This window comes from Thermobia domestica, chromosome 11, assembly GCF_964235325.1.
Source record: "Thermobia domestica chromosome 11, izTheDome1.hap1.1, whole genome shotgun sequence".
In the NCBI taxonomy this organism is placed as follows: domain Eukaryota; kingdom Metazoa; phylum Arthropoda; class Insecta; order Zygentoma; family Lepismatidae; genus Thermobia; species Thermobia domestica.
In genome coordinates this window covers 222,163,609-222,186,011 of record NC_137464.1, presented here as the reverse complement: position 1 = coordinate 222,186,011, position 22,403 = coordinate 222,163,609, and the positions used below count along the sequence as shown (strand labels likewise).

At 37.5% G+C, this 22,403-nt stretch overlaps 1 protein-coding gene across 1 annotated transcript; it reads left to right on the top strand.

Moving 5' to 3' along the window:
* Positions 1-1,181: 1,181 nt before the first annotated feature.
* LOC145664768 (uncharacterized) lies at positions 1,182-20,633 on the top strand. The gene is made up of 2 exons (XM_081731713.1): positions 1,182-1,354; positions 18,832-20,633. Exon 2 carries the CDS (start codon positions 18,862-18,864, stop codon positions 20,548-20,550), a length of 1,689 nt encoding a protein of 562 aa, XP_081587839.1. The 5' UTR covers positions 1,182-1,354; positions 18,832-18,861; the 3' UTR covers positions 20,551-20,633.
* Positions 20,634-22,403: the final 1,770 nt, after the last annotated feature.

Genomic DNA, 22,403 nt, shown 5'->3' with positions numbered 1-22,403 from the left:
CAAACAAAAATCCTGGCTACGCTAGTGTATTCAAAGAAAGATTTTGATTTTATTTTTTTTTTAATTTTCGTAACATTTTATAAAAAAAATAAGATTAAATATAATACTCATCTGCACTTGCACCTGATATATAATGCATAAAAAGTGGTTTACTTAAATACACACTAATTATTTGCTAAGCAAAAACCCATTATATTTTCATTAAAATTAAATACTTGTTACAGTTTCACCAACTAACTTTTTGGCTTCACCAGACACTATGAGTTACAGGATAACTGTACAATCTTATATACATACACCATACACATTAATTATATACAAAGCAAAAAGTTCTATTAAAGGTCTTCACTACAGCGAAATTAAACCACCGCTAATTTTAGAGTTTTTCTGTAATACCTTCAAAATAAATTAAAATATTAGAAAAGCAGAAACGTAGTGAACTAGACAATACAATTTTGCATTTGATACCGTTATCACTACTATTCTATCTGCTTTCGATTTGAAACTGTAGATAGATTTAGCATTTTTTTTGGGGGGGGGTCTGTAAATAGCGGCATACCAAAAGCAGAAAGATGAGTTGTGCTAAAGGTATCAAATGCAAAATTGTATTGTCTAGTTCACTACGCTTCTGCTTTTTGAATATTTTTATTTGTTATCAAGATATTACAGAAAAACTCTAAAATTAGCGATAGTTTAATTTTGCTGGAGTGAAAACTCTTAAGGAAAATATCACAGTTGGTTTATTTAGGTTACGAAACATGTCTAAGCGACGGACAGCGAGCGAAAGGAGTTGGAAGAACACGAACACCAGGGCTCGTTTTGTTCCACCTGCCCTCCATGATAATACCACGTGATATTGTCATACTCGGGTGATGCAACTTCAAACCTCGCCCGCTTCCTTTTGACCAAAATGCATATTTTTTTAAAGGGTAGCGCTTGAAAAAAAATATGCCTCATGTTCTCACGAAATGTAATCCAAACATAATTATGTTTTTATTTTTACCAACAGACAAAGTGACAATTTTCTTGTAGTACAAAGTTCTATAATAAACAATACATGAACCAGAAGGTTTGGACAATCGCAAACTGCAACCAATCAGAAACGTGTATTTAGTTCTATGGCTAACGTTGAGCGTGTACAATTATGCGTTGCAGTCTGTAAATTAAATTGACCAAGTGATGCTCGTATTTTTAAAAAAAAAATATTATTCCTAATCTATTGGGTAGAGAATGCTTACACAATATTCGTACTAGCCCACTGAAATACAAAAGAAAGAAAACATGCAAAAAAGAAAGTATATTAATTTCCGAGATTTTGTTCATTTTGTTGTCGTAAGTTCGCCATTTTCCTCTTGTAAGTATTTTTTACTTGTTGATAAGTAATTCGATCAATTGTTATTTTTCCATTCTACTTGTTTTCTTCAAAAATTATTGTAGATATGTGTAAATTATTGTACTTTTCAATATTATGAAAGTCTAAGAATAAATGTTGCATGTGAGTAATAGTTTGTGTCGAAACATATAACAAATCATTACAAAATGATAAGAACAAAGTTATGTATGTATGGATTTCCAATGAAAATCCATATAATATTAATAATTTCTAAACATTTTGGACTGAAAGAGAAGTTAGGTGGCATTTGTTCCGAAGTTGGTCGTCCGCCTGGTTTTCGACAAAATGCGTAATAACAACTACTATAATTTAAGAAGCATCAATTTTAGTATCGCTTTAAAAGGATATAGTAAAATAGGACTATGTTTAGTACAAGGGGTCCAGAAACACGTAAAAAAACACAAAATTTACAGGAGAAATTAGTGATGCAAGTACTTAGACGTAACATAATGTAACCAAATCTAACCTAACCTAACATGAACAGCGTTGGCGTGGGTCAATGAAAAATTGACCCACTGACCCACCACCCACCGTGACCCACGACCCACGGACCCACCACCCACCATGACCCACCACCCATCCTGGCCCACTCTGACCCACCACCCACCATGATCCACGGTGACCCACCGTGACCCACCACCCACCATGACCCACGGTGACAAACCATGACCCACCACCCACCATGAACCACTATCATCCACTGTGACCTACTCTGACTCACCATAATCCATCGACATCAACTCTGAACATGATCCACGGCCTCTTCTGTACTGACTAAAGAGTTTACACTTGTAATAGAACAAGACTGAAATTGTCACTAATCGGAGTTTGAATTTCTAGTCAATCGCTCAAGCACCACTCTGTTACAATCACGGTGGATCTGACCTTTACGATATAATATGGTAATGTGTTTGTCAGTAAGGAAATTGAAACAGTCCGATGTGGGGGAAAATCAGTGTGTGTCTAAAATATACTTGTACTAAGAGAGTATTGTTGCAAGTGTTAATTTCTGAATGCATTCCAAAAGAAACTTCTATTCGCAGGAAAATACCCCTGTACAATATGGAAAAGGTTATGGTTTCTCAGTTCACAGTATTTTTCTCACAAAAGACTTGAAAAATCAGTTCTTCATAGTGTATAAAGGTGCTCGGGTACCCTATGTGAGAGCATCTCCATAAAGTGTGCTCATAATTGTAATTTGTGTAATCACTAAAATACCACGGTAAATTTAAGTCACACATATGCATAATTGCAATTATTATGAATATTTCTTCAAAGTAGTCTACCTAAAACAAAGAAGAGACTTACTAAAAATTATGCGTACACAGAGAAAAATGCGTTCTCCGGACAGCGGTATATTGTAGAAATATACGGTATCCTCTTGCTTACTATAGAAATCAGTACGGAGCATATGTTATCCGTATGCTACATAGGCACTGTCCTTAGGTGTTACATCATGCCGTTCGAGGATGTCTGACATCTAACAGTTTTCCGTCCTTCGTCAGCTATATGTTCTTATACGTCCATTTATATGTGAGATCCTGACCGCCAGTGGCGTATTTACGATTTTCTTTCGGGGGGGCTTTCCTAACTTTCGGGGAGGGCTTTGCCTGAAAATGTGAAAATTCTGCAAGATATTTCATATACTTTACTATAGTAAGTAAGATTTCGGGGGGGCTTAAGCCCGGAAGCCCCCCCCTAAATACGCCACTGCTGACCGCCTACATTGTTTCATGCAGAAAGTACGTATAGATGGAACGCTTATACAGAAAGTATTATAAAACATGCGTTTTCAGTTATACGTCTGCTGTACGTTAAAACCTACAAGAATTACGCATGTAACCTATTTTTTTAAGTACGCCACCTACAATTGTTTTTCTCAGTGTACAATCCAAACTTAAAATTTCCGTGTAATTAAGCTTACAGTACAAATTTTATGTCTATTTTTCTCACAACTTGATGGGTTGATTGCCCTGTGCTGTAAGCGCTCCACATAATAAAGATAAGCTTCAGCAATTATTATAGTAGAAAGCAATGGGTATATGAAGCCAAGAACTGTATTTTTTGTTTCTGATTTTTTTTTCTTAAATAACATCGATCGTTTTCGATTATTTTTACAAACCAACTCACTACCAATTTTCCATATATAGAAAGTGCCCCCCCCCCCCATATAGGAGAATTTTAAAAAATCCTAGTGCATTTTCAATAAAGAGTTAATACACTGAATTTCAGCTCCGTAAGATTAACGGCTTGCGAGATACTATTTTTTTTTCGCAAAAATTCGGATCCTCACTACCTCCTTAGGATATTATGCATTATAATAAAAGCAATATAACATCCCAATTTGGATTAAGGCCTAACTATATACCAAAAGTAATTTCATTTGACTTTGCAATTTGACCGTGATGATCAGGCACGCATAGTTACATTCAATTTTTTATTTTATATAATAATTTATATATTACAGTGATTCAAAAATATAATTTTTCCAGTAGTTAGCTCCTCTAAAAACTCACAGGTCTCGAAACCCAAGTAGTAGTATAAGTCCTAGTGCTATTATTACAAATAAAAATATCAATATCGAAAAGTGCCTGAAGTTCTTTTTTTCACTTGGTTAGATATACTCACCTCAGGTAAGTAGACAGAAACAAATGGAAAAGGAAGGCAAATGAAGGTCTTGAAAGTAAAACGAAGACAAATTTACAAGTCTTCAGAAGATACTGTCTACAATGCAGTGAGCAGAGTGGGTCGGTACATCATACTGAGTCGGTAGGTCGCAATGGATCATGGTGGGTGGTGGGTAGCAGTGGGTCACGGTGGGTGGTGAGTCACATGCTGTTGACCCACGACCCGCTGACCCACTAAGAAAACTTTACCCACCGACCCACTCCATCTCTGAACATGAACTAACGTAAGCTAACCTGAACTAACCTAAACTAACGTAATATTAGTAGAAATAAGCGAAATTCTATCATTTTTTGGAAAATTATGCGGGACTCCTACACTAATATAACATAAACTAAACTAACCGAACATAACCTAAACTAGCCTAACTTAAACTAACCAACCCTACCCTAAACTAACCGAATGTGAATAGAAATTACCAAAATAGTAACATTTTTTAGAGAAAAGAGCTGGACCCCTTCTGCTAAACATAGGCCATAGAATCGAGTAAGGTAGTGATAAATATGATAGGATAGGGTCAGGTTATCTTTAGGAAAATTTAGACCTATTTTGTTAAAATTAATAGAGTGTAATTTCTCGTCTCTGCGTAAAAATACCAATTGGAACGTCTCTGTACCCCTGCAGCCATATTCAGAATACAAATGCTCGTTATTTTCCCACAATTCAACCATGTGGTAACCTTGCGCGAAGTAGTCCCCTCCGCTAACCGAATAGTTCCAATAACCGCTTATAAAGAAAGATAAACACAACTTTCGCTTTCCTTTCAAATTATCAAGCACACAAACGTTCAAATTACCCATCTAATTCCATCCAATCGGGAAATTATCCAATTTTTTCCGATAAATTTTCAAAACTGTTAGAAACGGACGACCAAATTGGAACAGTTTGGTATATGTTAGTATCTTCGCAAAATGTTTTGTTAGTAAAATAGTACTTTGAAAAATATGTGGCTATTTTACCGTTCCTAAAGATCATTGGATAAAACGTGATCAAACATTCAAATTCTGCAATTATGTAGCAGTCTAATAGGTCACATTAGGTTATGTTAGCTTCCCTTAAATGAGATTGTATTATCTGCTATTAGTACTAGAACGGAGTAGTGGAAAACATAAAAGTTCCGTAAACGGTTCATTGTAGAGAATCCGAATAAATAAAGGGGCTCTATTTTCGTCTTTGAAGGAATCCCGAAGCCTATAACTGAGGCACGAATTACACTTTCATTTTTTTTGTCATATATCAAAGTGTTCCAAGGTTGGTCGTCCGTTTCTCGCAAAGTTTAGAAAATTTATCGGGAAGAAATGGATAATTTGAACGTTTGTGTGCTTGATAATGTGTAAGGAAAGCGAAAGTTGTGTTTACTTTTCTTTATAAGCGGTTATACACATGGAACTATTTGGCTAGCGGATGGGACTACTTCGCGCAAGGTTACCGCATGGTTGCATTGTGGAAAAGTAAGTAGCATTTGTATTCTGAAAATGGCTGCAGGGGTACAGAGACGCTCCAGTTGGTATCCTTACGCAGAGACGAGAAATTACACTCTATTAATTTTAACAAAATAGGTCTAAATTTTCCTAAAGATAACCTGACCCTACCCTACCATATTTATCATTATCTTACTCTATTCTACTATACCCTTTTAAAGCTATCGCATTTTGTCGAAAACCAGGCGGACGACCAACTTCGGAATAAATGCCACCTAAGTGACCAATCAAGTGATGTTCGTATTTAAAAAAAAAAAAATATTAGAACACCTAACTATCTGAAAAATTTCAATTGCAAATTACTGGCAAGGCCGTAACACAGAGAGATATTAATTATCAAGTGGTTTCAGCATCGAGTTGAGGAGGGGCATCAAGAAAAGTTGGTCGAGGTACCGCAGATTCACATTTGGTAATTAGGGGTAATATATACGTACCTGAACTCACTTTGAGAAACTGATTGCGTTTTGCTACATGACATGCTTTTCACGCGCATGCACAGTTTCCTTAAAGTTGGAAAGGTGAGGATTGATATATAGGTTAACCCTTTATTTGGCACCGTTGCTCTCAAGCAACATTGCATTTTATTGCGTTATCCGCACGAATTATAACTTCAGTGATCATTTAATTGGATTATTGCTTTCATACAATATTCATACACATAATTTCCGGGTCGCTTGTTTAGATATTTTTAATCTTCGTCAACAGAGGGCAGTCAAACAGTGTTGTAGAAGCTTTATCTCCTCACGTTTCGCGAAAGCTATTTTATTATTTTTATATATATATATATATGTGTGTGTGTGTGGTTTCTTGCTCTGTAGGAAGATATTTCAACGAAACTGCTGCTAATTACTGAAAATATGCTTATGATATTTGATCATAATAGGGCAATGCTGCTCAGTACCAACACATAAGATCTATTCTATGGCAATGTTGCTTTGAAATAAACATCCTGTATTTTGTAACCAAAGTACAAAAATATTTTAAACATTACTAAATTATGATCAGGAAGACATGGTTTGACCATAAAAGCAAAGTAAATATTTTAATTGTAATGCTATCAATGCTTGCCAATTAAAGGATTAATTTTAGTTAGATTAGGTTATGCTCGGTTAGATTAATTTAATTCTAATCTTTCATTCGAGCGTGAGGCATACTGCTTCGTATTTTGTTTTGTACCGGAGAGTAGGTACATCATGTTAAGGCTTAGGTTAGATTAAGGTAGGGTAGGTTAAATTAGGCTAGTTTCGGTTAGGTTGTGTTAGCTTAGTTTAGTATCGGTTAGGTTCGATATCGCTGAACCTACTCTGCAATACTTAACCCTCTTTTCTTTTGAGCACCCAGTTTACGCATATGAGAGCTTAGTTTCACTCGAGGCGTATAATTGTGTGAGAGTGTACTGAATTTCTATATGATATTTTATTTCTCGGTAACTATTGGCCAAATTTGAACCAAACTTGATTGGCAAATAGCTCTCGATCCAGGGGGGGGATCTATATTTAGTGGCCGGACTTTGCCAGGAACAGGCTCGGCTCGACAACAGAGGTTCTGTTCCACAGCTATACACACTAGGAGCTTCTGGATTAGCTTGTTTAATTTGAAGATTTATTTTACACGTGTTTTTATGGATGAGTTTTATTCCCATCTTATTTTTGAAATGGAAATGGGAATCGGTTGTAACTTGATTGTAACTTAATTAGGAAGAGTCTTTCTGCTTCTTGAGCTCAACATCCGCTGTCTTCAATTCAAAATAGTGGCGACACCTACTTTGAGTACCAATCCAGAGTATTGCATTAAAATGTGTTCATAGAGGTTACACCTATTTAAAGGTTTGGTCCTAACTTATTTTATATTTATTAGAAGTATTTGATAGATTCTCAAGTACATCAGAAACAATAAATGAATCAATAAAATAGCTCTCTGCTGTAGACATATCGAAAATTTCAAGCCGTTCTCTCACAGTGAAACTCATTAGAATTCGAACCAAATAATTTAATATCAGATCGTTTGTATAATAGCTACGGACCGAATCTCAGAGAGCATAACCACGATAACCGTTTTAAGAATAATGAGCATGATCAGGGTGGCTCAGTGGTAGAGTGATTATCCCCGGTGCGTGGGGTCCCTGGTTCGATCCCCATCCAAGGAAGTTGTGGTAGACAACATCGTGTCCGTGGGTATTCTCAGGTACCGGTACTCCTGTTTTGCTCAAACATTCTCATTCCACCAAACACTTGGCTTAATCGTCCGTCTTCCTTAGCCTAAGGAGCATATGCGTGGGACGTTAAACTGAAAGATTTCTTTTCACTTTTCGTGTTCTATTGAATACTGTCTTCTATCAGTTACCGTCATTCTCCGATTAGAAAGTGTCTTCATTCTGGAATTTTTACTGTTTGCTACATTCATTGTTTTCACTGTAGGCACTGTTAATCACATAAGTAATCCTCCAAGACAATAGTTACCTTCTGGTATCACAACGATGAATATAAAAGTGAAAATAATCTCTGGTAAGAGAGTAAAGAGGATCACACAAAATACATATTCCATGAGTGGTACATGGAATATGGATAGCCACCGTTATTGGTGAAGATGTTAACGGATTAAGAATATCGGTCTAGACTTTTATTTCTGAAAGCAAAATTCATGTAACATGATTATAACAAGGTACATTCGCAAAGTGTCCCCTCGAGATCGTGTGAAATTGATTCAAATGCAAAGTTCTCCGCAGCTCAATGTGCATTGTACTAATTTTAGATGCCCATATTGGTAACTTTTATATTTATGGGCCTTCGTATATCCGGAATTCAATCATACACTACTATAACGCTTTGTCACAAAATTGCTTTTAGTTTCTTTAGTTGTAACTGGACATAAATGTAGGTATATGCAAAATAAATCGGATCAAGTACTGCTTCTCTGACACATGTTATCCACCCCGGCCGCCATCTTGGTTCCGCCATGTTGGATTCAACTTTTGTTTTTTCAAATGGGAATAGGTGCAAGTGATACAATCAAATGTATATTTCTCTCAGAAATTCATTGTGTAGTGAGTTGTACAATAGCTTGTACTGTTTGCAAGCTATTGCATGTTAAATGTCAGGCACTTCACGAATATTGAACCAAATACAGTGTGGTCTGGAAGTAGACGCACCCCTAATTGGTGTTTTCTGACGGTTTTAGGTTTTACCCATATTTGTTTGGTAACATTGCTCGGTATTGTCTCGTAACATTGCTTGGCATTGTCTGGCAACATTGCTATCCTGTTCATCTGTTTTCTGGTGCACCAGCGCACTTCGCGATTCACGTGCGCAATTACCTGAACCAGACGTTTCCTGGCCGCTGGATTGGAAGAGGTTGTGCATCTTCACCAGCTCCCTTTGCCTGGCCTCTAAGAAGTCCCAATGTGACGACCCCAGACAATGCTCCCTGGGGTTTCATAAAGCAACAAGTAAGAAACACTCGATATCACACAACGCAGGAACTGTGAGCAGCCGTGGAACATGCGTTCATCCTCGTGAATCCGGAGTATCTCCGCAAAACATCTGCGAGAACTTGGCGCAGAATTCAGCTGTGTTATGACATGGATGCTGATCATACCGATGTTTGACTCTTTAGACTCTTAAGACTTCAAGGTAACTGTGTACAGACATTCTACCAAAACTAACACTATACTGTTGAAACGAAGGGGGGTACGCCCACTTCCGGACCACCCCATAGAAAGTTGTGTGGGTCCTCGTGTGCATACGTAATCTTTTACGTGATTTATCGCTGACAAAATATTCTCTGAACCTACATATATGCAGACACACAGACGTCAATACGGAAACGGTAGGTCTTTACCAAAATTTGGTCGTATTTGGATTTATATTAGGCATTTCGACCGTAATACAATATTCCTTGTTATAGTGTAACATAGAAGTAACAACAATCACTCACAGAAATGTAAGCGTAACTAATATTACTCTGCGATGTCTATTCGTGAAATGCCTGGAGGTATTTAACATGCGATACCTTCCAAACAGTACAAGCTACGGTAAAATTCACCATTGAATTTCCGAGAAAATTGTACATTATTATGGTGAATCACTTGCCCCTAGTTTCATTTGAAAAACCGAAAGTTGAATCCAATATGTCTTATTCAAGATGACGACCGGAGTGGATACTTGATCCCAGTTATTTTTCACATACAACATTCATATCCAGCTACATCTAAAGAAACTAAAAAGCAATTTTGTGTCCGAGAGTTATAGTATAAAAGTAACCAAGAAAGTTCTGTCGCTTTTTGCGAAGGTCTTTGTTCCATTGGATGTGAATGGAGATAAGGTGAAGGTCAGTTGTTTGTTTGGGTATATCCAATATTCTACCTGATTGGGCAGTTCAGTTTCACCGTGAACTTGCGTCAGAACAGAGTGAACATGGGACCTCCATAGAGCATCATAAGGACGTGTATGCTGTGCTAGTTCCAACTGGGGTCAAATGCCGCTGCAGAGGGATGGAAGATATGCCAGATCTTTGGTCAGGGTGTCGTGATTACGCGGACAGTACAGCGGTGGTTTAACAAGGTTAAGGACGATGACGAAACACTCGAAGACGCACCACGTGCCGGAATACCAACACATGTACAAAATGATCTTCAGGCAGCAATTGGGGCGAACAGTGACCAGACATATGAGGAACTGGGACCACAATTCAGTGTGAGTGGAGAAACCATTTGGCAACACCTCCATCAATTTGGGAAGCACTACAAGTAGGGTTGATGGATCTCACATGATTTGACTCCGGGCAAGAAGGCAACGCAAGCAGACACCAGTGTTTCTTTGTTGTCTCGTCTGAGGAAGGGATCACTTTTCGACAGGGTGTTTATATGTGATGAGAAGTGGGTCCTGCATAAAGCTCCACGACGCCGTCATCATTGGTTAGAATCCTATGAACCGGTTCCAAAGCAGGCGAAACCAGCACTGCAACAGAAGGTCCTCTTGTGTGTTTGGTGGACTGCTCGCGGCATCGTGCATCGGGAACTGCTACTAGCTGGTCAGAACATCAATGCAACTGTGAACTGTTAGCAGTTAAGCCGTGTTTAAGAAAAACTTCAAACTCTGGAGCCAGCACTTCTGAATCGTAAAGGGGTCTTCCTGTTACAGGAAAACGCTAAGCCCCATGGTAGCTAGGATGACCCTGGACATCATTCTACGTCGTGGGTGGGAAACACTATTGCATTCGCCATACTCCCCGGATATTGCATCGTCCGATTATCACCTGTTGCATTCCTTGGACAATCACCTTAAAGGACGCAGTTCAAGTCCCTAGTAGAGGTTCAAAATGCACTTGATACCTTCACAGCCCACCAAGTTTTATCGTGCTGGAATCCATGGCATTCCAGAACGTTGGCAGAAAGTCGTCGATTCTGATGGGGACTATTTTTAATCTTCCAGATACGTTTTAGGTGACTTATCGACGTTCGAAGGCGGTGGGTGAAAAAGCGGCATAACTTTCTTGGTTACCTTTATAGTATGATTGAATTCTTGATATATGAAGGCCCATAAATATGCCAATTACCGACTTGGGCTGCTAAAATTAGTTCGCTTTGGCTGCAGAGAACTTTGCATTTGGATCAATTTTACACGAATCTAAAGGGAATGAACCTTGTAACAAAATCACATATTTTCATGTAAGACATACGGAATATGAACAGCCATCGTAATCCGTAAGATGTTAACGGATTGAAATATTGCTCTATTTATTTCAATACTTTTCGTGATCTCTGATTTAACTTTTTTGTTTATTTTTCTTAATTTCTAGATCCTACAATTGATCGCATTTTTAGAAGATTTATTGTAATTTTATTAATCTCCTGTTTGTGTTAGCCGTTGTCCTTATCGTGATGGGACCAAATAGCCTCGGTGTTGACGTTGAATTTTTAACACTTACAAAACATTCCTCTTACTTTACTCGCGGTCTAGTAGTAATCGCATTCAAATTCCAACGTTCCCAGACCAGGAATGGATCCGGCGAGCTTACCTGATCCCGGCGTCGATATTTGATGGTAAAGCCGTGAAATTTGCACACATTAGCGCCGTTCGGTTCTCACCTTACACTGTGGGTCCACGCCTCATCTAGCCTCAGTGCTAGAAAAGGACGCTCAACTTCAACAAACACCATTAACAGAAGATTTATTTTATATTGATAACTTGTCTGTAATTTTTAAAAAATCAGCCGTTCCTAACAGTTGATCAGTTACACCTTGTTTCCGATGCCCATTTTAGTGTGTAGATAGGCTACAAAGTCCATCTAGAACGTAAGTTCCAATTGAATCCCCAAATGACAAAATTATTCATAACAGGATGTGCTTGCGCAAGGATGGAGAAGAAACACGTGGCCATAGCCTGACGTGAGTGCTGTTGTATGCAGTCAGTCGTGGGAGAACTGTGGTGTGGTTAACATGTGGTAGTCAGAGCCACCACATCGTCTCAGGCTTCTGAAACGTCTCTGGATGTTTTCCCAGTTTTCTCGCCAGGTGGCAGCGCAGGATCCGGCCAAGGGGGCTGTATACATCAGAGTGAGGAGAGCCTTCTTCTTCACGTGGGACCCGAAGAGAGAACATCAACAGTGGCAGCAGCGGAAGGGTCGGAACCCGTACCGAGGGGGCACCGGAGGCCAGGCTCTGGAATATGAAGTGCATGGAGTGAAACAAAGTGCGACGAGAATTATAGACTCAGTTATCTTTTGTGAAGTGCAATGGACAGCTGGATGTCATGATAAGTATCCTATCTACCTCATTATACCTGCACAGTCTGTATCCGATACTTATAAATATTTTTATAAAATACATAGGAAATATTTAAACCTTGATTCTTATTTAAAAATAATATTGGATACCACCTCACCACTCCACGCGCCATCTGCGCAACTAAGGAATATGCACCCTCACATTTGCTCTAGCGTAAATGCGACGGTGACAAACATAGCTACCCACAGTTTCCTACGAAGTACGAGGTACGCGCGGTAATCAGGGTTCTCTACGCTAAGAAGCTGTCTGCGTCAGAAATCTACAAACAGCTGTTTAAAGGTGTGTACAGGATGTCGTGAGAAGATCTGGTTAGAAGATAGTGAAGACAATTCAGAACAGGTCGTACCAATATGCATGATAAACCCTATAGTAGCCAAATGCTGGGTCAGGGTCAGAAGACCTCTCTGTTGGTCCCAGAGGCCCGTGCGCAATAATTTTGAATATACAATGTTTGTTTAAATTTAGTCTTGATGGGCGAACTGCTATGTTGCCAGTACATGGAGTGTTGCTTAGCTTCTGGCGTTATATAGAATAACCGATGACGATGTGATCGAGGAACTGGTCATCTTCTTGGTGGTAAAGCGGCTGGTAAGTCAAAACGGATGCTAGGATCCCTTGTGCTCCGCTGTCGATTGTATTGGAACTCATCGTACAAACAACGTAAAAACTGTAGTCGGTGGGCAATGACTTCATGCACCAGAGAACGGGAGATATGCGGACACTGAACTGCTTGTTCTGCAGAATTGCGTGCTGCACATTTTTTAATCAAGTCAGATGTGTCTATGGACGGTAGTCTACTGAAATGTTCGCCGTGCATATCGGTGCGACCTGCCTTCAGTTGCCTGCGTTATCTTTTGACTATATATTCTCTTATGACATCAGGTGAATAAACATCACACAACTTCCAGTTGATTTCTGATGCTGTTAGATTCTTACCATGGAGAAATCTAATTAACGCGCGTACTTCGCACTTGGTGGCGGACTGTATTTATACAGCCATGTTTACGTTACAAGAGTTCTCTCACCACTGATTCCACACAACTGCACTCGCGCCAAATTATGACTATGTGTTCCTTTGCCACTCCTTCTTAAACATGTTCCATTCTGACCCTCACGCATCCTTGGTACACTTTGGAAACTTACTTTCTGGTTGTGTCTTGTTTAATATCAGTATAATAATGAAGTTTGTTATCTTTACAAGTCTGAATTAGTCTAGATATCGTTTCTATGATTTTAATACAATTTTTATAAAAATCTGCCTTGAACCAGTATAAAGAGATGATTTTTATAGTCTCAGCATTGTCGTTATTTTCATAGACTAACTCAGTTTGGATACATAATTTTATAGTCTTGATTGAGTATACGACAGCTGTTCAGAAAGCAATGATCATATTTGTGATGTCTCTCTAGGTATTCACTACTTAATTCGAAGCACTTGCCTCAGCTTTCTTTTAGTCGTCAAAGACACTCTGGAAGCCATTTTTCGAAAGGTTTTTCAGTATTATCTCCGAAGCTTTGGCCACTTGCTCCGATGACAAAAAAATATTTACCAACAAGATATTTCTTCAAAGCGCTGGATAACAAAGGCCATTCAGGATCACATCTGGACTAGGCGAAGTCTGTGAAACATGTTTCACATTCATTTTCGAGAGTCAGACAAAATTTTTGCAATATGCGCAAACAGCAACCACCCTGTTGCATTGAAGAAACTATATATATATATTTTATTTACATAATATTTTGTTTAAAGATTTTCAATATATGAATGTACTTAATCTGTTTATGCGTGTACAATATGAAGTTCCACCATTCTTTGAATATGAAAGAAAATAAAAAGCATGGCCTTCCTTGCAGAAGCCTTCACTTTCTTACCTTGATTCTTGTGTGAGAGTAATTTCCACGTGTAGCTCAGTTGCTTACAGTTACGGTAAAAATTATAGAGCCACCTTTCATATAAGTTATCAGTTTTGCAAGAAAATCCTCACTTTCTTCCAAACAAGTTCCAGTTCCGAACAAATTTATACGCATATTAAATTTATTTAGCGAGCTTTCTTGTGTTTATGTGGATAGCGTATTCGCCCTTGGCGCGGGACTTAGGTTCTATTCCCCGCGTAAAGTTCGGTGACACGGGAGCTCATGTAGTCCGGATCCCACGTTAAACTATAGACCCGTGTTTCATATACCCTCGCTGTTGAATGAAACGTTAAACCCTAACTCCTTGGGAGCCACTGTGGCTCAGTTGTGTGGTCACGCCGACTTCACGTAAGGCTCCACGAATCATTATCCGGAGTCAACCTTAACCCTAATAAAACGTAAATAATGCCTCTGGGTAAGTCAACCATTATTACTACTACTTCCATTGGTCAGCGACAGCAGTCAGTTAAAATTTTGGGAGTGATTTTTAGTTCTAGTGTAGTTGATATTATTACTAATAGTGTTGGCCTTGCAGTCAATCGGCTAACTTATGTTCTCGATCAACATCGATTTCGTAACCTTAGGCTCGTATCTCGCCTAGAATTTGTGCGTTTATATAGGTTATCTCAATTATATAATATTGCCAAAGTACTGCCTTTTTCTAACTGCCATCTTGCAAAAGTTAAGACAATTGTGGGTAATTTTCTGTGGAAACCTATGAATTTCCGTGTTTCTTACCAAATCTTGTGCACCGATTTCCACAACGGTAAATTAAGTTTGAAAGATGTCGAATTGCAGACTAAAGCACTGTATCTCCAACGATGTTTAGGTTTACTCCATGAGCATCTTGATCATCCTACCACTCAGCTCTTCATGAACTTACTACATTAGAAGCACCCTTCTTTCGTGGATATCTCCCACCTCAATATACTTATCTGAAACCGGTTCTGCATGAGGCCTGTTATCGACTGTTGAATAATGATATGGATGAAGTGCCTCTGTCAAAAAAAAAAAAAAAAAAAAGTGTATTCAGCAGTTCGCCAACCTCGTACTCTTTCTCCTAATATCGTTGCTAAGATATCCCCATCATAATTGGCAACGTATCTGGTGTGTTTTACATGCTCCTTATTTAACTTATCGAGCAAGATTCATGTCATTTATTCTGGTGCATCAAATTGTTGATACTGTAGCCAAACGACATTCACTTGAGTTTAGTGACTGATCTTTGTGCTTCTTGCAATGTAAAGGACACTATTCAACATCGTCTTACAGAGTATGGTAAAGCAACAGTTGTGTGGCCCCAGTTTTGTCGCTATATGCTCCACATGTGCCGCACTACTCCTATGGTTATTTCAATTGACTTAATTCTTTTTCCTGACTTTACTTTTTTTTCCCGAGAACTAAATATCAAACTGTTAATATGGTTGATTGGGAACACTGTTTTATGTTTGTTAGCAGAATCTCAGAAACTTGTTCATATTTCCTATACTATGTTTTTATATGCACAGCTAAACCAAATTCATTTTGCCATAAGCAATAGGTTATTTGCATTTTTTTTTTTTTAGAGTGCTACATACATAATGTACCTTTTCCTGTACCTGTCACTTTGTATCACCTTCCTTATTTTGTCTATTGACTTGTACTGACATTAAGTTGCAATAAAAAAAAGTGATAGAGGATTCACCTCTAGTATACACTCATGTCCAAAATTATTGTCACATGTCTATAAATGTGTTGTTGTAGGAATATAATTTGATAAAGAATTCACCCGGTATTTCTTATAATGTTAATATGTGTATAATCGGCAAAGACATGAATGGGGCAAATTTCATGTCAAAAGAACAGTAAATAAGAATAATAAAACGAAAATAAAACTTTCTTCTCCAGTTAGCAACATTTTATTTTACTAATTTTAATTTTCGTATTTATAATTCTTTTCCTATGAAATTTACCACAAATATACATTTTCCGATTATACACATAGTATCAGTATTAAAAGTACCCTCAAAAATCATTATCAAATTGTATTCTTACAAGAAGACTGTTATAGATATGCGATAATAATTTTGGACATGAGTGTACATGGCCCTTGGTTCGATCCCAGCTCGCGCCAAGTGAGCTTTGTGGTGGACAAACTCTATGTGCGTGGGTTTTCTCGGGGTTCTTCCGTTTCCTCCCACTTTCTTCATTCCACCATTTCGTTCATTTCTCATCATCACCGTCTCCTTTAGCCTAGAAGACATAACCATGGGACCTAAAACTTAAAGATTTCATTTCAATTTTTCTAATCCAAGTCCATTTGTTTAGCATGGGCAGTCTGGCGACCCAGCGAGTTCAGATTTTTTTATAGTAATTTATAAGTGTCACCTACTAATATCTTAAACATGTCTGCTAGTGTTCTTAAGATTATTCAACAATCTTCACTCACAATGATTACGTTCACGTTATGTTTTCTTCAGTGGAAGCAGTTACTGGAGCCCCAGACTGTCTTTCCTTTGAAGATGATTGTTTTGCATATTCAAATATTTTAAACCATCTCTAAACTATGTTGTAGAGCCACTTTAAGCGTTGTATCTGCCTTGTGTGGGAAGAAAAATTAACTTCAATGCAATATATCGTTCCCACTGCTTACCTTCAATTTTCCAGTAAGTGGATCAGTACATGTGTTCATTCAGACCTTTGTTACAGATGCAGTTCTAGAACGAAAGATGTCTAAATTTCATTATTAGAACTTTCCATCTTGATCTACCCATAAGATATGAAACTAATTTTCTGTAGCAAGTATATAACGGACAGGGTGCGGAAAAAGTCCCGGAACTGTCCAATATCTCGCGAAACGTACAGATCAGCAAAACAAACAAAAACACGTGCTAAATAGTTTTGGAAAAGCTATCCATTGATACCAAACGCAACCCCTTATCTCCAACCCGTTCGGGGATAGGGGGGGTTAACTTTAACATTTCAAATGGAAACCCTCATTTCTTATAGCGCATTTGGATTCTCCAGGAAAAGAGACACTGATTCGATTCATAATTGAAAACAATGCCTTCACGGATGACGCTTGAATCGACAAACAAAAAAGGAGGTACTAGAACATGATGAAAATGCGACCTATAAGTCCCGAGTGCTATAGCTTGCCCTTCCCACTGGTCTAGTGGCTAGCACGTGCGCCTTTGATGCACGAGGTCCCGGGTTCGATTCCCGGTGGGAGAGCCTTATGAATTGTAACTTCCTTGATGTTTCTGTCTTAATGTCCCTGTCGTTCTAGATTACAGGGGAAACGAATTAAGTAAAACCTAGAAATAAGTAGTTAGGCAAGTTAATGAGATACGTTTAGTAAAACAGTTACCTTTTTAAAAAAATGGTCATACGGTTTGCGTACTAAACTGCGGACTTAGAGGTTCTGAGTTCGATTCCCGCGCAAAGTAACATTTTTCTTTTGTTATTTCTCGAAATAATAAGTCCATACGTTTTAACTTCAATTAGTGCTTTATTCAAACTACGTACAATGCAAATTTCGATAATTCTTTTGGAAAATAGCTTTATGAAGTGATTAGTAGTAGTAGGGTTACAGTTCATAGGGTTATTTATAACAAAATAAATTATTCTGCAACCTGTATAAAAATGCACCAATCTTTACTGAACAGTTCTCGTAAAATAACATGGAGGCACGGAGGCTTACGAATAGAGTTATCACCTCTGATGTTAGGAGTCCCTGTTTCCATTTCAGACCATGTGAGTTCAAGGACGTCATGTCAGAGATTTTCTCGAGGTCTTCCCTTTTGCTTTCACACTCTCATTCCGCTTCTTTCTTCAATTATCCGTTTTCGCTTACCTAAAGAACGCAATAGCTTAATGTTAGAGATTTCGTTCCATTCTTTGAAACACATGTATATAATTCTGTACAACAGATTCCAAGAGCAGCAGAATTAATTATTTTGCAGTCACTTACTAATAGATTTCGCATTAATTTCCTTTAGAATCATGAAGTGATAAGAAGATCTACATCCGTTACCCAAGATTTCTTTCTGGAATACCGAGCAAGCTTTCAGGATACCATATACCGTATTTCATCGAATATAAGGCTCACCTTTTTGTCAGCTTTTAGACGTCGAAAATTCAGGTGCGCCTTGGATTCGATGGCGTCTTGGATTCGATGTATATACTGCAATATATATATTTATCCATTGCACATAGGTTACAACATAGAATCTACTACAGTCTTTAATAGTGGTAGTTATAACTAATTTGCTTAAAATTGGGTGTATTACAACAATGACAGACTGCACAAAGATGTACTCGCTCACGAAGAATGAATATTTCGTTTTATTGATAAGAAAATGATGATCGAAATTACTCCCTTTTTTTACATTATTTCTGCGCCTTAGATTCATTCGAAGCTTTTTAAAAATGAGTTTAAATGAAGTGAAATTTCAGGTGCGCCTTAGATTCGATGGCGCCTTATATTCGAAGAAATACGGTACTTATTCTTGACAATAGTACTTATGTATTTCTCAATTTTTTTTCTTTGATTCCCTACTTATTCACAACTATCATTATTGTTTTGTTTTCAGGAAGAGAAACAAAAGTGTCCAGCGTTAGAAATGGACTACAGTTACGACATATTAAACCAGCCAGAGTCATTGAAGTCCCTCGCAAAGAGTCAGTTGATCAATTGGATGCTTCCACAATTAATGTTGGTTAAAGACCATGACAAAAAGAAATGTTTTAAAAACTATTTTCTGCGTTTACCACTGGTTCTTCAGTCGGAGGTGTTGGAGGAAGGTTTATCCACTTATGGACAGATGTATTCAGTTGGTTTATCTTCGTCTTCTGTCCATGCAGCGGTTGTTCTTTTAACTCGGCTCTTCGTCTCAGCAGAAGTTAGAGAATTTGAGTATAGATACACCAATTATCTACCACCCAAGTATTTAGAGAAATTGCTTTACGTTTTATCGTGTAAATCCGAAAATCTGCTAACGCTGAGATTGATGGAAAGACGAATTAGTGGTGAAGAAAACGGTTGTAATAACAATACGAAAAACGCAGTGCAATTATTCAAAGTTATTTTCCAAAGAAGTATTCATATAACGCACATAGGATTGCATTCCATTTGCACAGACTCTATTCTGACAGTTATTGGAAACACATGTTGTAGTTTGCAAATATTGGACATCATAAAATCGAAAGATGTCACTGACAAGGGAATTTCGTCTCTTTCTCAGATTGTAGAGTGTACCAGTAGCTACTCTGAAGCGGATGTAATCGATGAACGCTCTCTGTACTTCTTGCCAAAGAAGTGTCGAAACCAAACCAAAATATGCAATATGCCCAAAACGCCAACACATAAATGCGATTATGTAAGACACAAGACTAAGATTTGCAACACACTACAAGAAATATGTTTGCATGGCACTAACATCACTGTTGCAGGCTTACGACTCTTGTTTACACTTATGAATCAATTGGTGAAAGTACAAACCGAGAAATTAGAAGAATGTTTGGACAGTATTTATGCAGATTATCAGAAAGCAGCTGAAAATGGTATAGAACTGAAATGTCCACGCTTAAATTTTGCTTCCTTGTGTGTATCTAATTTGACTCCAAGTCGTTTAAAAGCTTTGACCCACATTTGCAGCTCAGTACAAGATGTAAAGTTCGAAAATGTTAATTGTTCCTTACTGGAACTTGTAAATTTTGACTCCATTTCTAAACTGCAATTGTGTTTTGATCACGAATTTGACACCAAATACCTTATAGTTGGTTTTATGAACTTCCTCACTGTTTCTGGGCATAAGCTTCAGGAATTGGATATTATAGGCTATGACATAATAAACGAGATTTCCTTAACATGGCTGTTGAAAGCATGTCCTAGGTTGCAAAAGCTATCCCTCAAAAGCAGAAGGCATTTTTCATGGATTGATTCGGTTGAGTATTTGTTGAATTTTGGGTCTTGCCAGCTCGGAACCATTAGACTTAAAGAGTGTACAATTTTAATACCGATACGAGCTGAAGATGCACGACTACTTTTGCTAACAGCTTTATATCTTCAAAGTGTGAGGTTTCACAGCATCATTGGTGAAGATGACTTTCTGTTATCACTTTGTAGTGCTCGTAGACGAATCTCTGCTGATTTATCATGTTTCTTTGTGGATGAAGGACAAGTCTTATCATGTCCAGAATATGTTGCTACATTCTGGAGATGTAACCAACACATTCGATATATAGGATTCGTTAAGTATTCAAAAACAGATTTGGACTTAAAGGAAGATGCTGATTTAACTTTAGTTTAACTTGTTAATATTATCTTTTTAAATTGTAATTTTTATGGAAAATTACGTTATAAATTATTATAGTAGAAATACATTTAATAATTTTAAAGTGTACTGCACGAAATTTTCTTAAGTTAGATGGTGTAGTTAAAAAGGTAAACATTTTCCACTAGACTTTCTAGTTAGATTTTGTTGGGTCTTTTGCTTAAGAGGTTAAAAAATACCACAAATGACAAATATTAGAATACTTCTCATATGTCAACCATTTTAAAACTTTATCCCCTGTAACGTCATAGCGCGCTTCTTGCAATTTCAACACACGAGATAAACAGTCAAAAGGAATAAAATTAACAACCTCATTTTGGCAAAGACAGTGTTGACATACAGGGTGTTTCAAAACAGCACCGACAATGTTTGGGAGGTGATTCCTAACACCAACATGCGACAAAAAGTATACACCAACTTGGGTGCACATATGCTTCCTTTCGGAGTTATAGGCTGCCAAAAACATGAAAAAATGAACTTTAAAGGACTACAGAATCCTACGGTACTTCAACAACAATTTTTATAGAAGCACTTGGTAAGTGCTTCAAACTATTTGCCCGTAGCCAAACTTCCTCTATAAAATTGTTGCCTGAGTACCTTAGGATTCTGGAACATGTATTTTTGGATAGGGCACATATTAGTTCATAAGTGAAGACTTGATCCGACTACGGTAGGTCAGATAGTTTTGGAGGTATGGGCCTTTAAAGTTCATTTTTTCATGTTTTCGGCAGCCTATAACTCCGAAAGGAAGCATTTGTGCACCCAAGTTTGTCTATACTTTTCGTCTTATCTTGGTGTCAGGAATCACCTTCCAAACGTTGTCGGTGTTGGTTTGAAACACCCTGTATATGTGGTCTACGTATAATGAGTTATTAATGCTTTCACATTCTGAAACAGGATTTTCGGTTCGCCTTTAGTATGTAAAAAGTCCACCCCCCTCTGAAAATATCTTGCCGTCCCCAAGAGCAATTGCTGGGTACAGCCCTGTCGAAAGTTTTATGATGAAAATAAGCAAACGCGCTAAATGATGTACATAATTTTTAAATTTCGAGTATATTAATCAGCGTCTATCCTGTGTTCCGCCATTAGCCAAATTCTCGTGTAAAATTTGCTAAAATGCCGTCCATCTTAAGGATTTCTTTTTTATCCTTAATCGAATAATAATAATAATCGAACAAGGCGTTCAGTAACAATCGTATTCTATTCAGTCACTTATCTGGAGTGACTATGTAACGGACAACTTCTTGCAAGTGTGCAACTTTGTATGAACTTAATTTCTTCTACAAGTTCTGACTCCTAAATGAAAAAAAAACAAAACTTTGTTCAATAGAATATCTCAAAGATTATTTATAACAATAAGGAAAGTAAGTACACATTCTCTGTTTAATTATAAATGCTATGTTAATAACCAAAATTTTAAGAAAACGATCAATATTACAAATTTAGATATGTAATTATGTTTATGCATTATTAATCATATATCGTCATGGGCAGGACATTTACATTTTTGATGCTTGAAAGTTGTATATTTCTAAGAGTATAAGATAAATTCTGAAAATATACTATATATGAGCAGCACAGACTTAGGAGTATATGTAGCTGATGTTTTCAGTATTTTTTTCTATTTAGAGTAAAAAATATTAATTCCTAAACATCTGTCACGGGCGGTGAAAAAAAAGAGAGAGAAGTGACTTTCGACATACTATGTGATTTTTACAAAACACTATGAATTCTTAGCTCAAAATGTTTTTATTTAAAGGGAAATGTATAAATGATGAAATTTTGCAACAAAGTTCACACAAGAGACATTTTCGAAGTATTTATGTTAA

Coding starts and splice junctions, on each gene's coding strand:
- LOC145664768 (XM_081731713.1), top strand. CDS start 18,862: ATGGACTACAGTTACGACATATTAAACCAGCCAGAGTCATTGAAGTCC.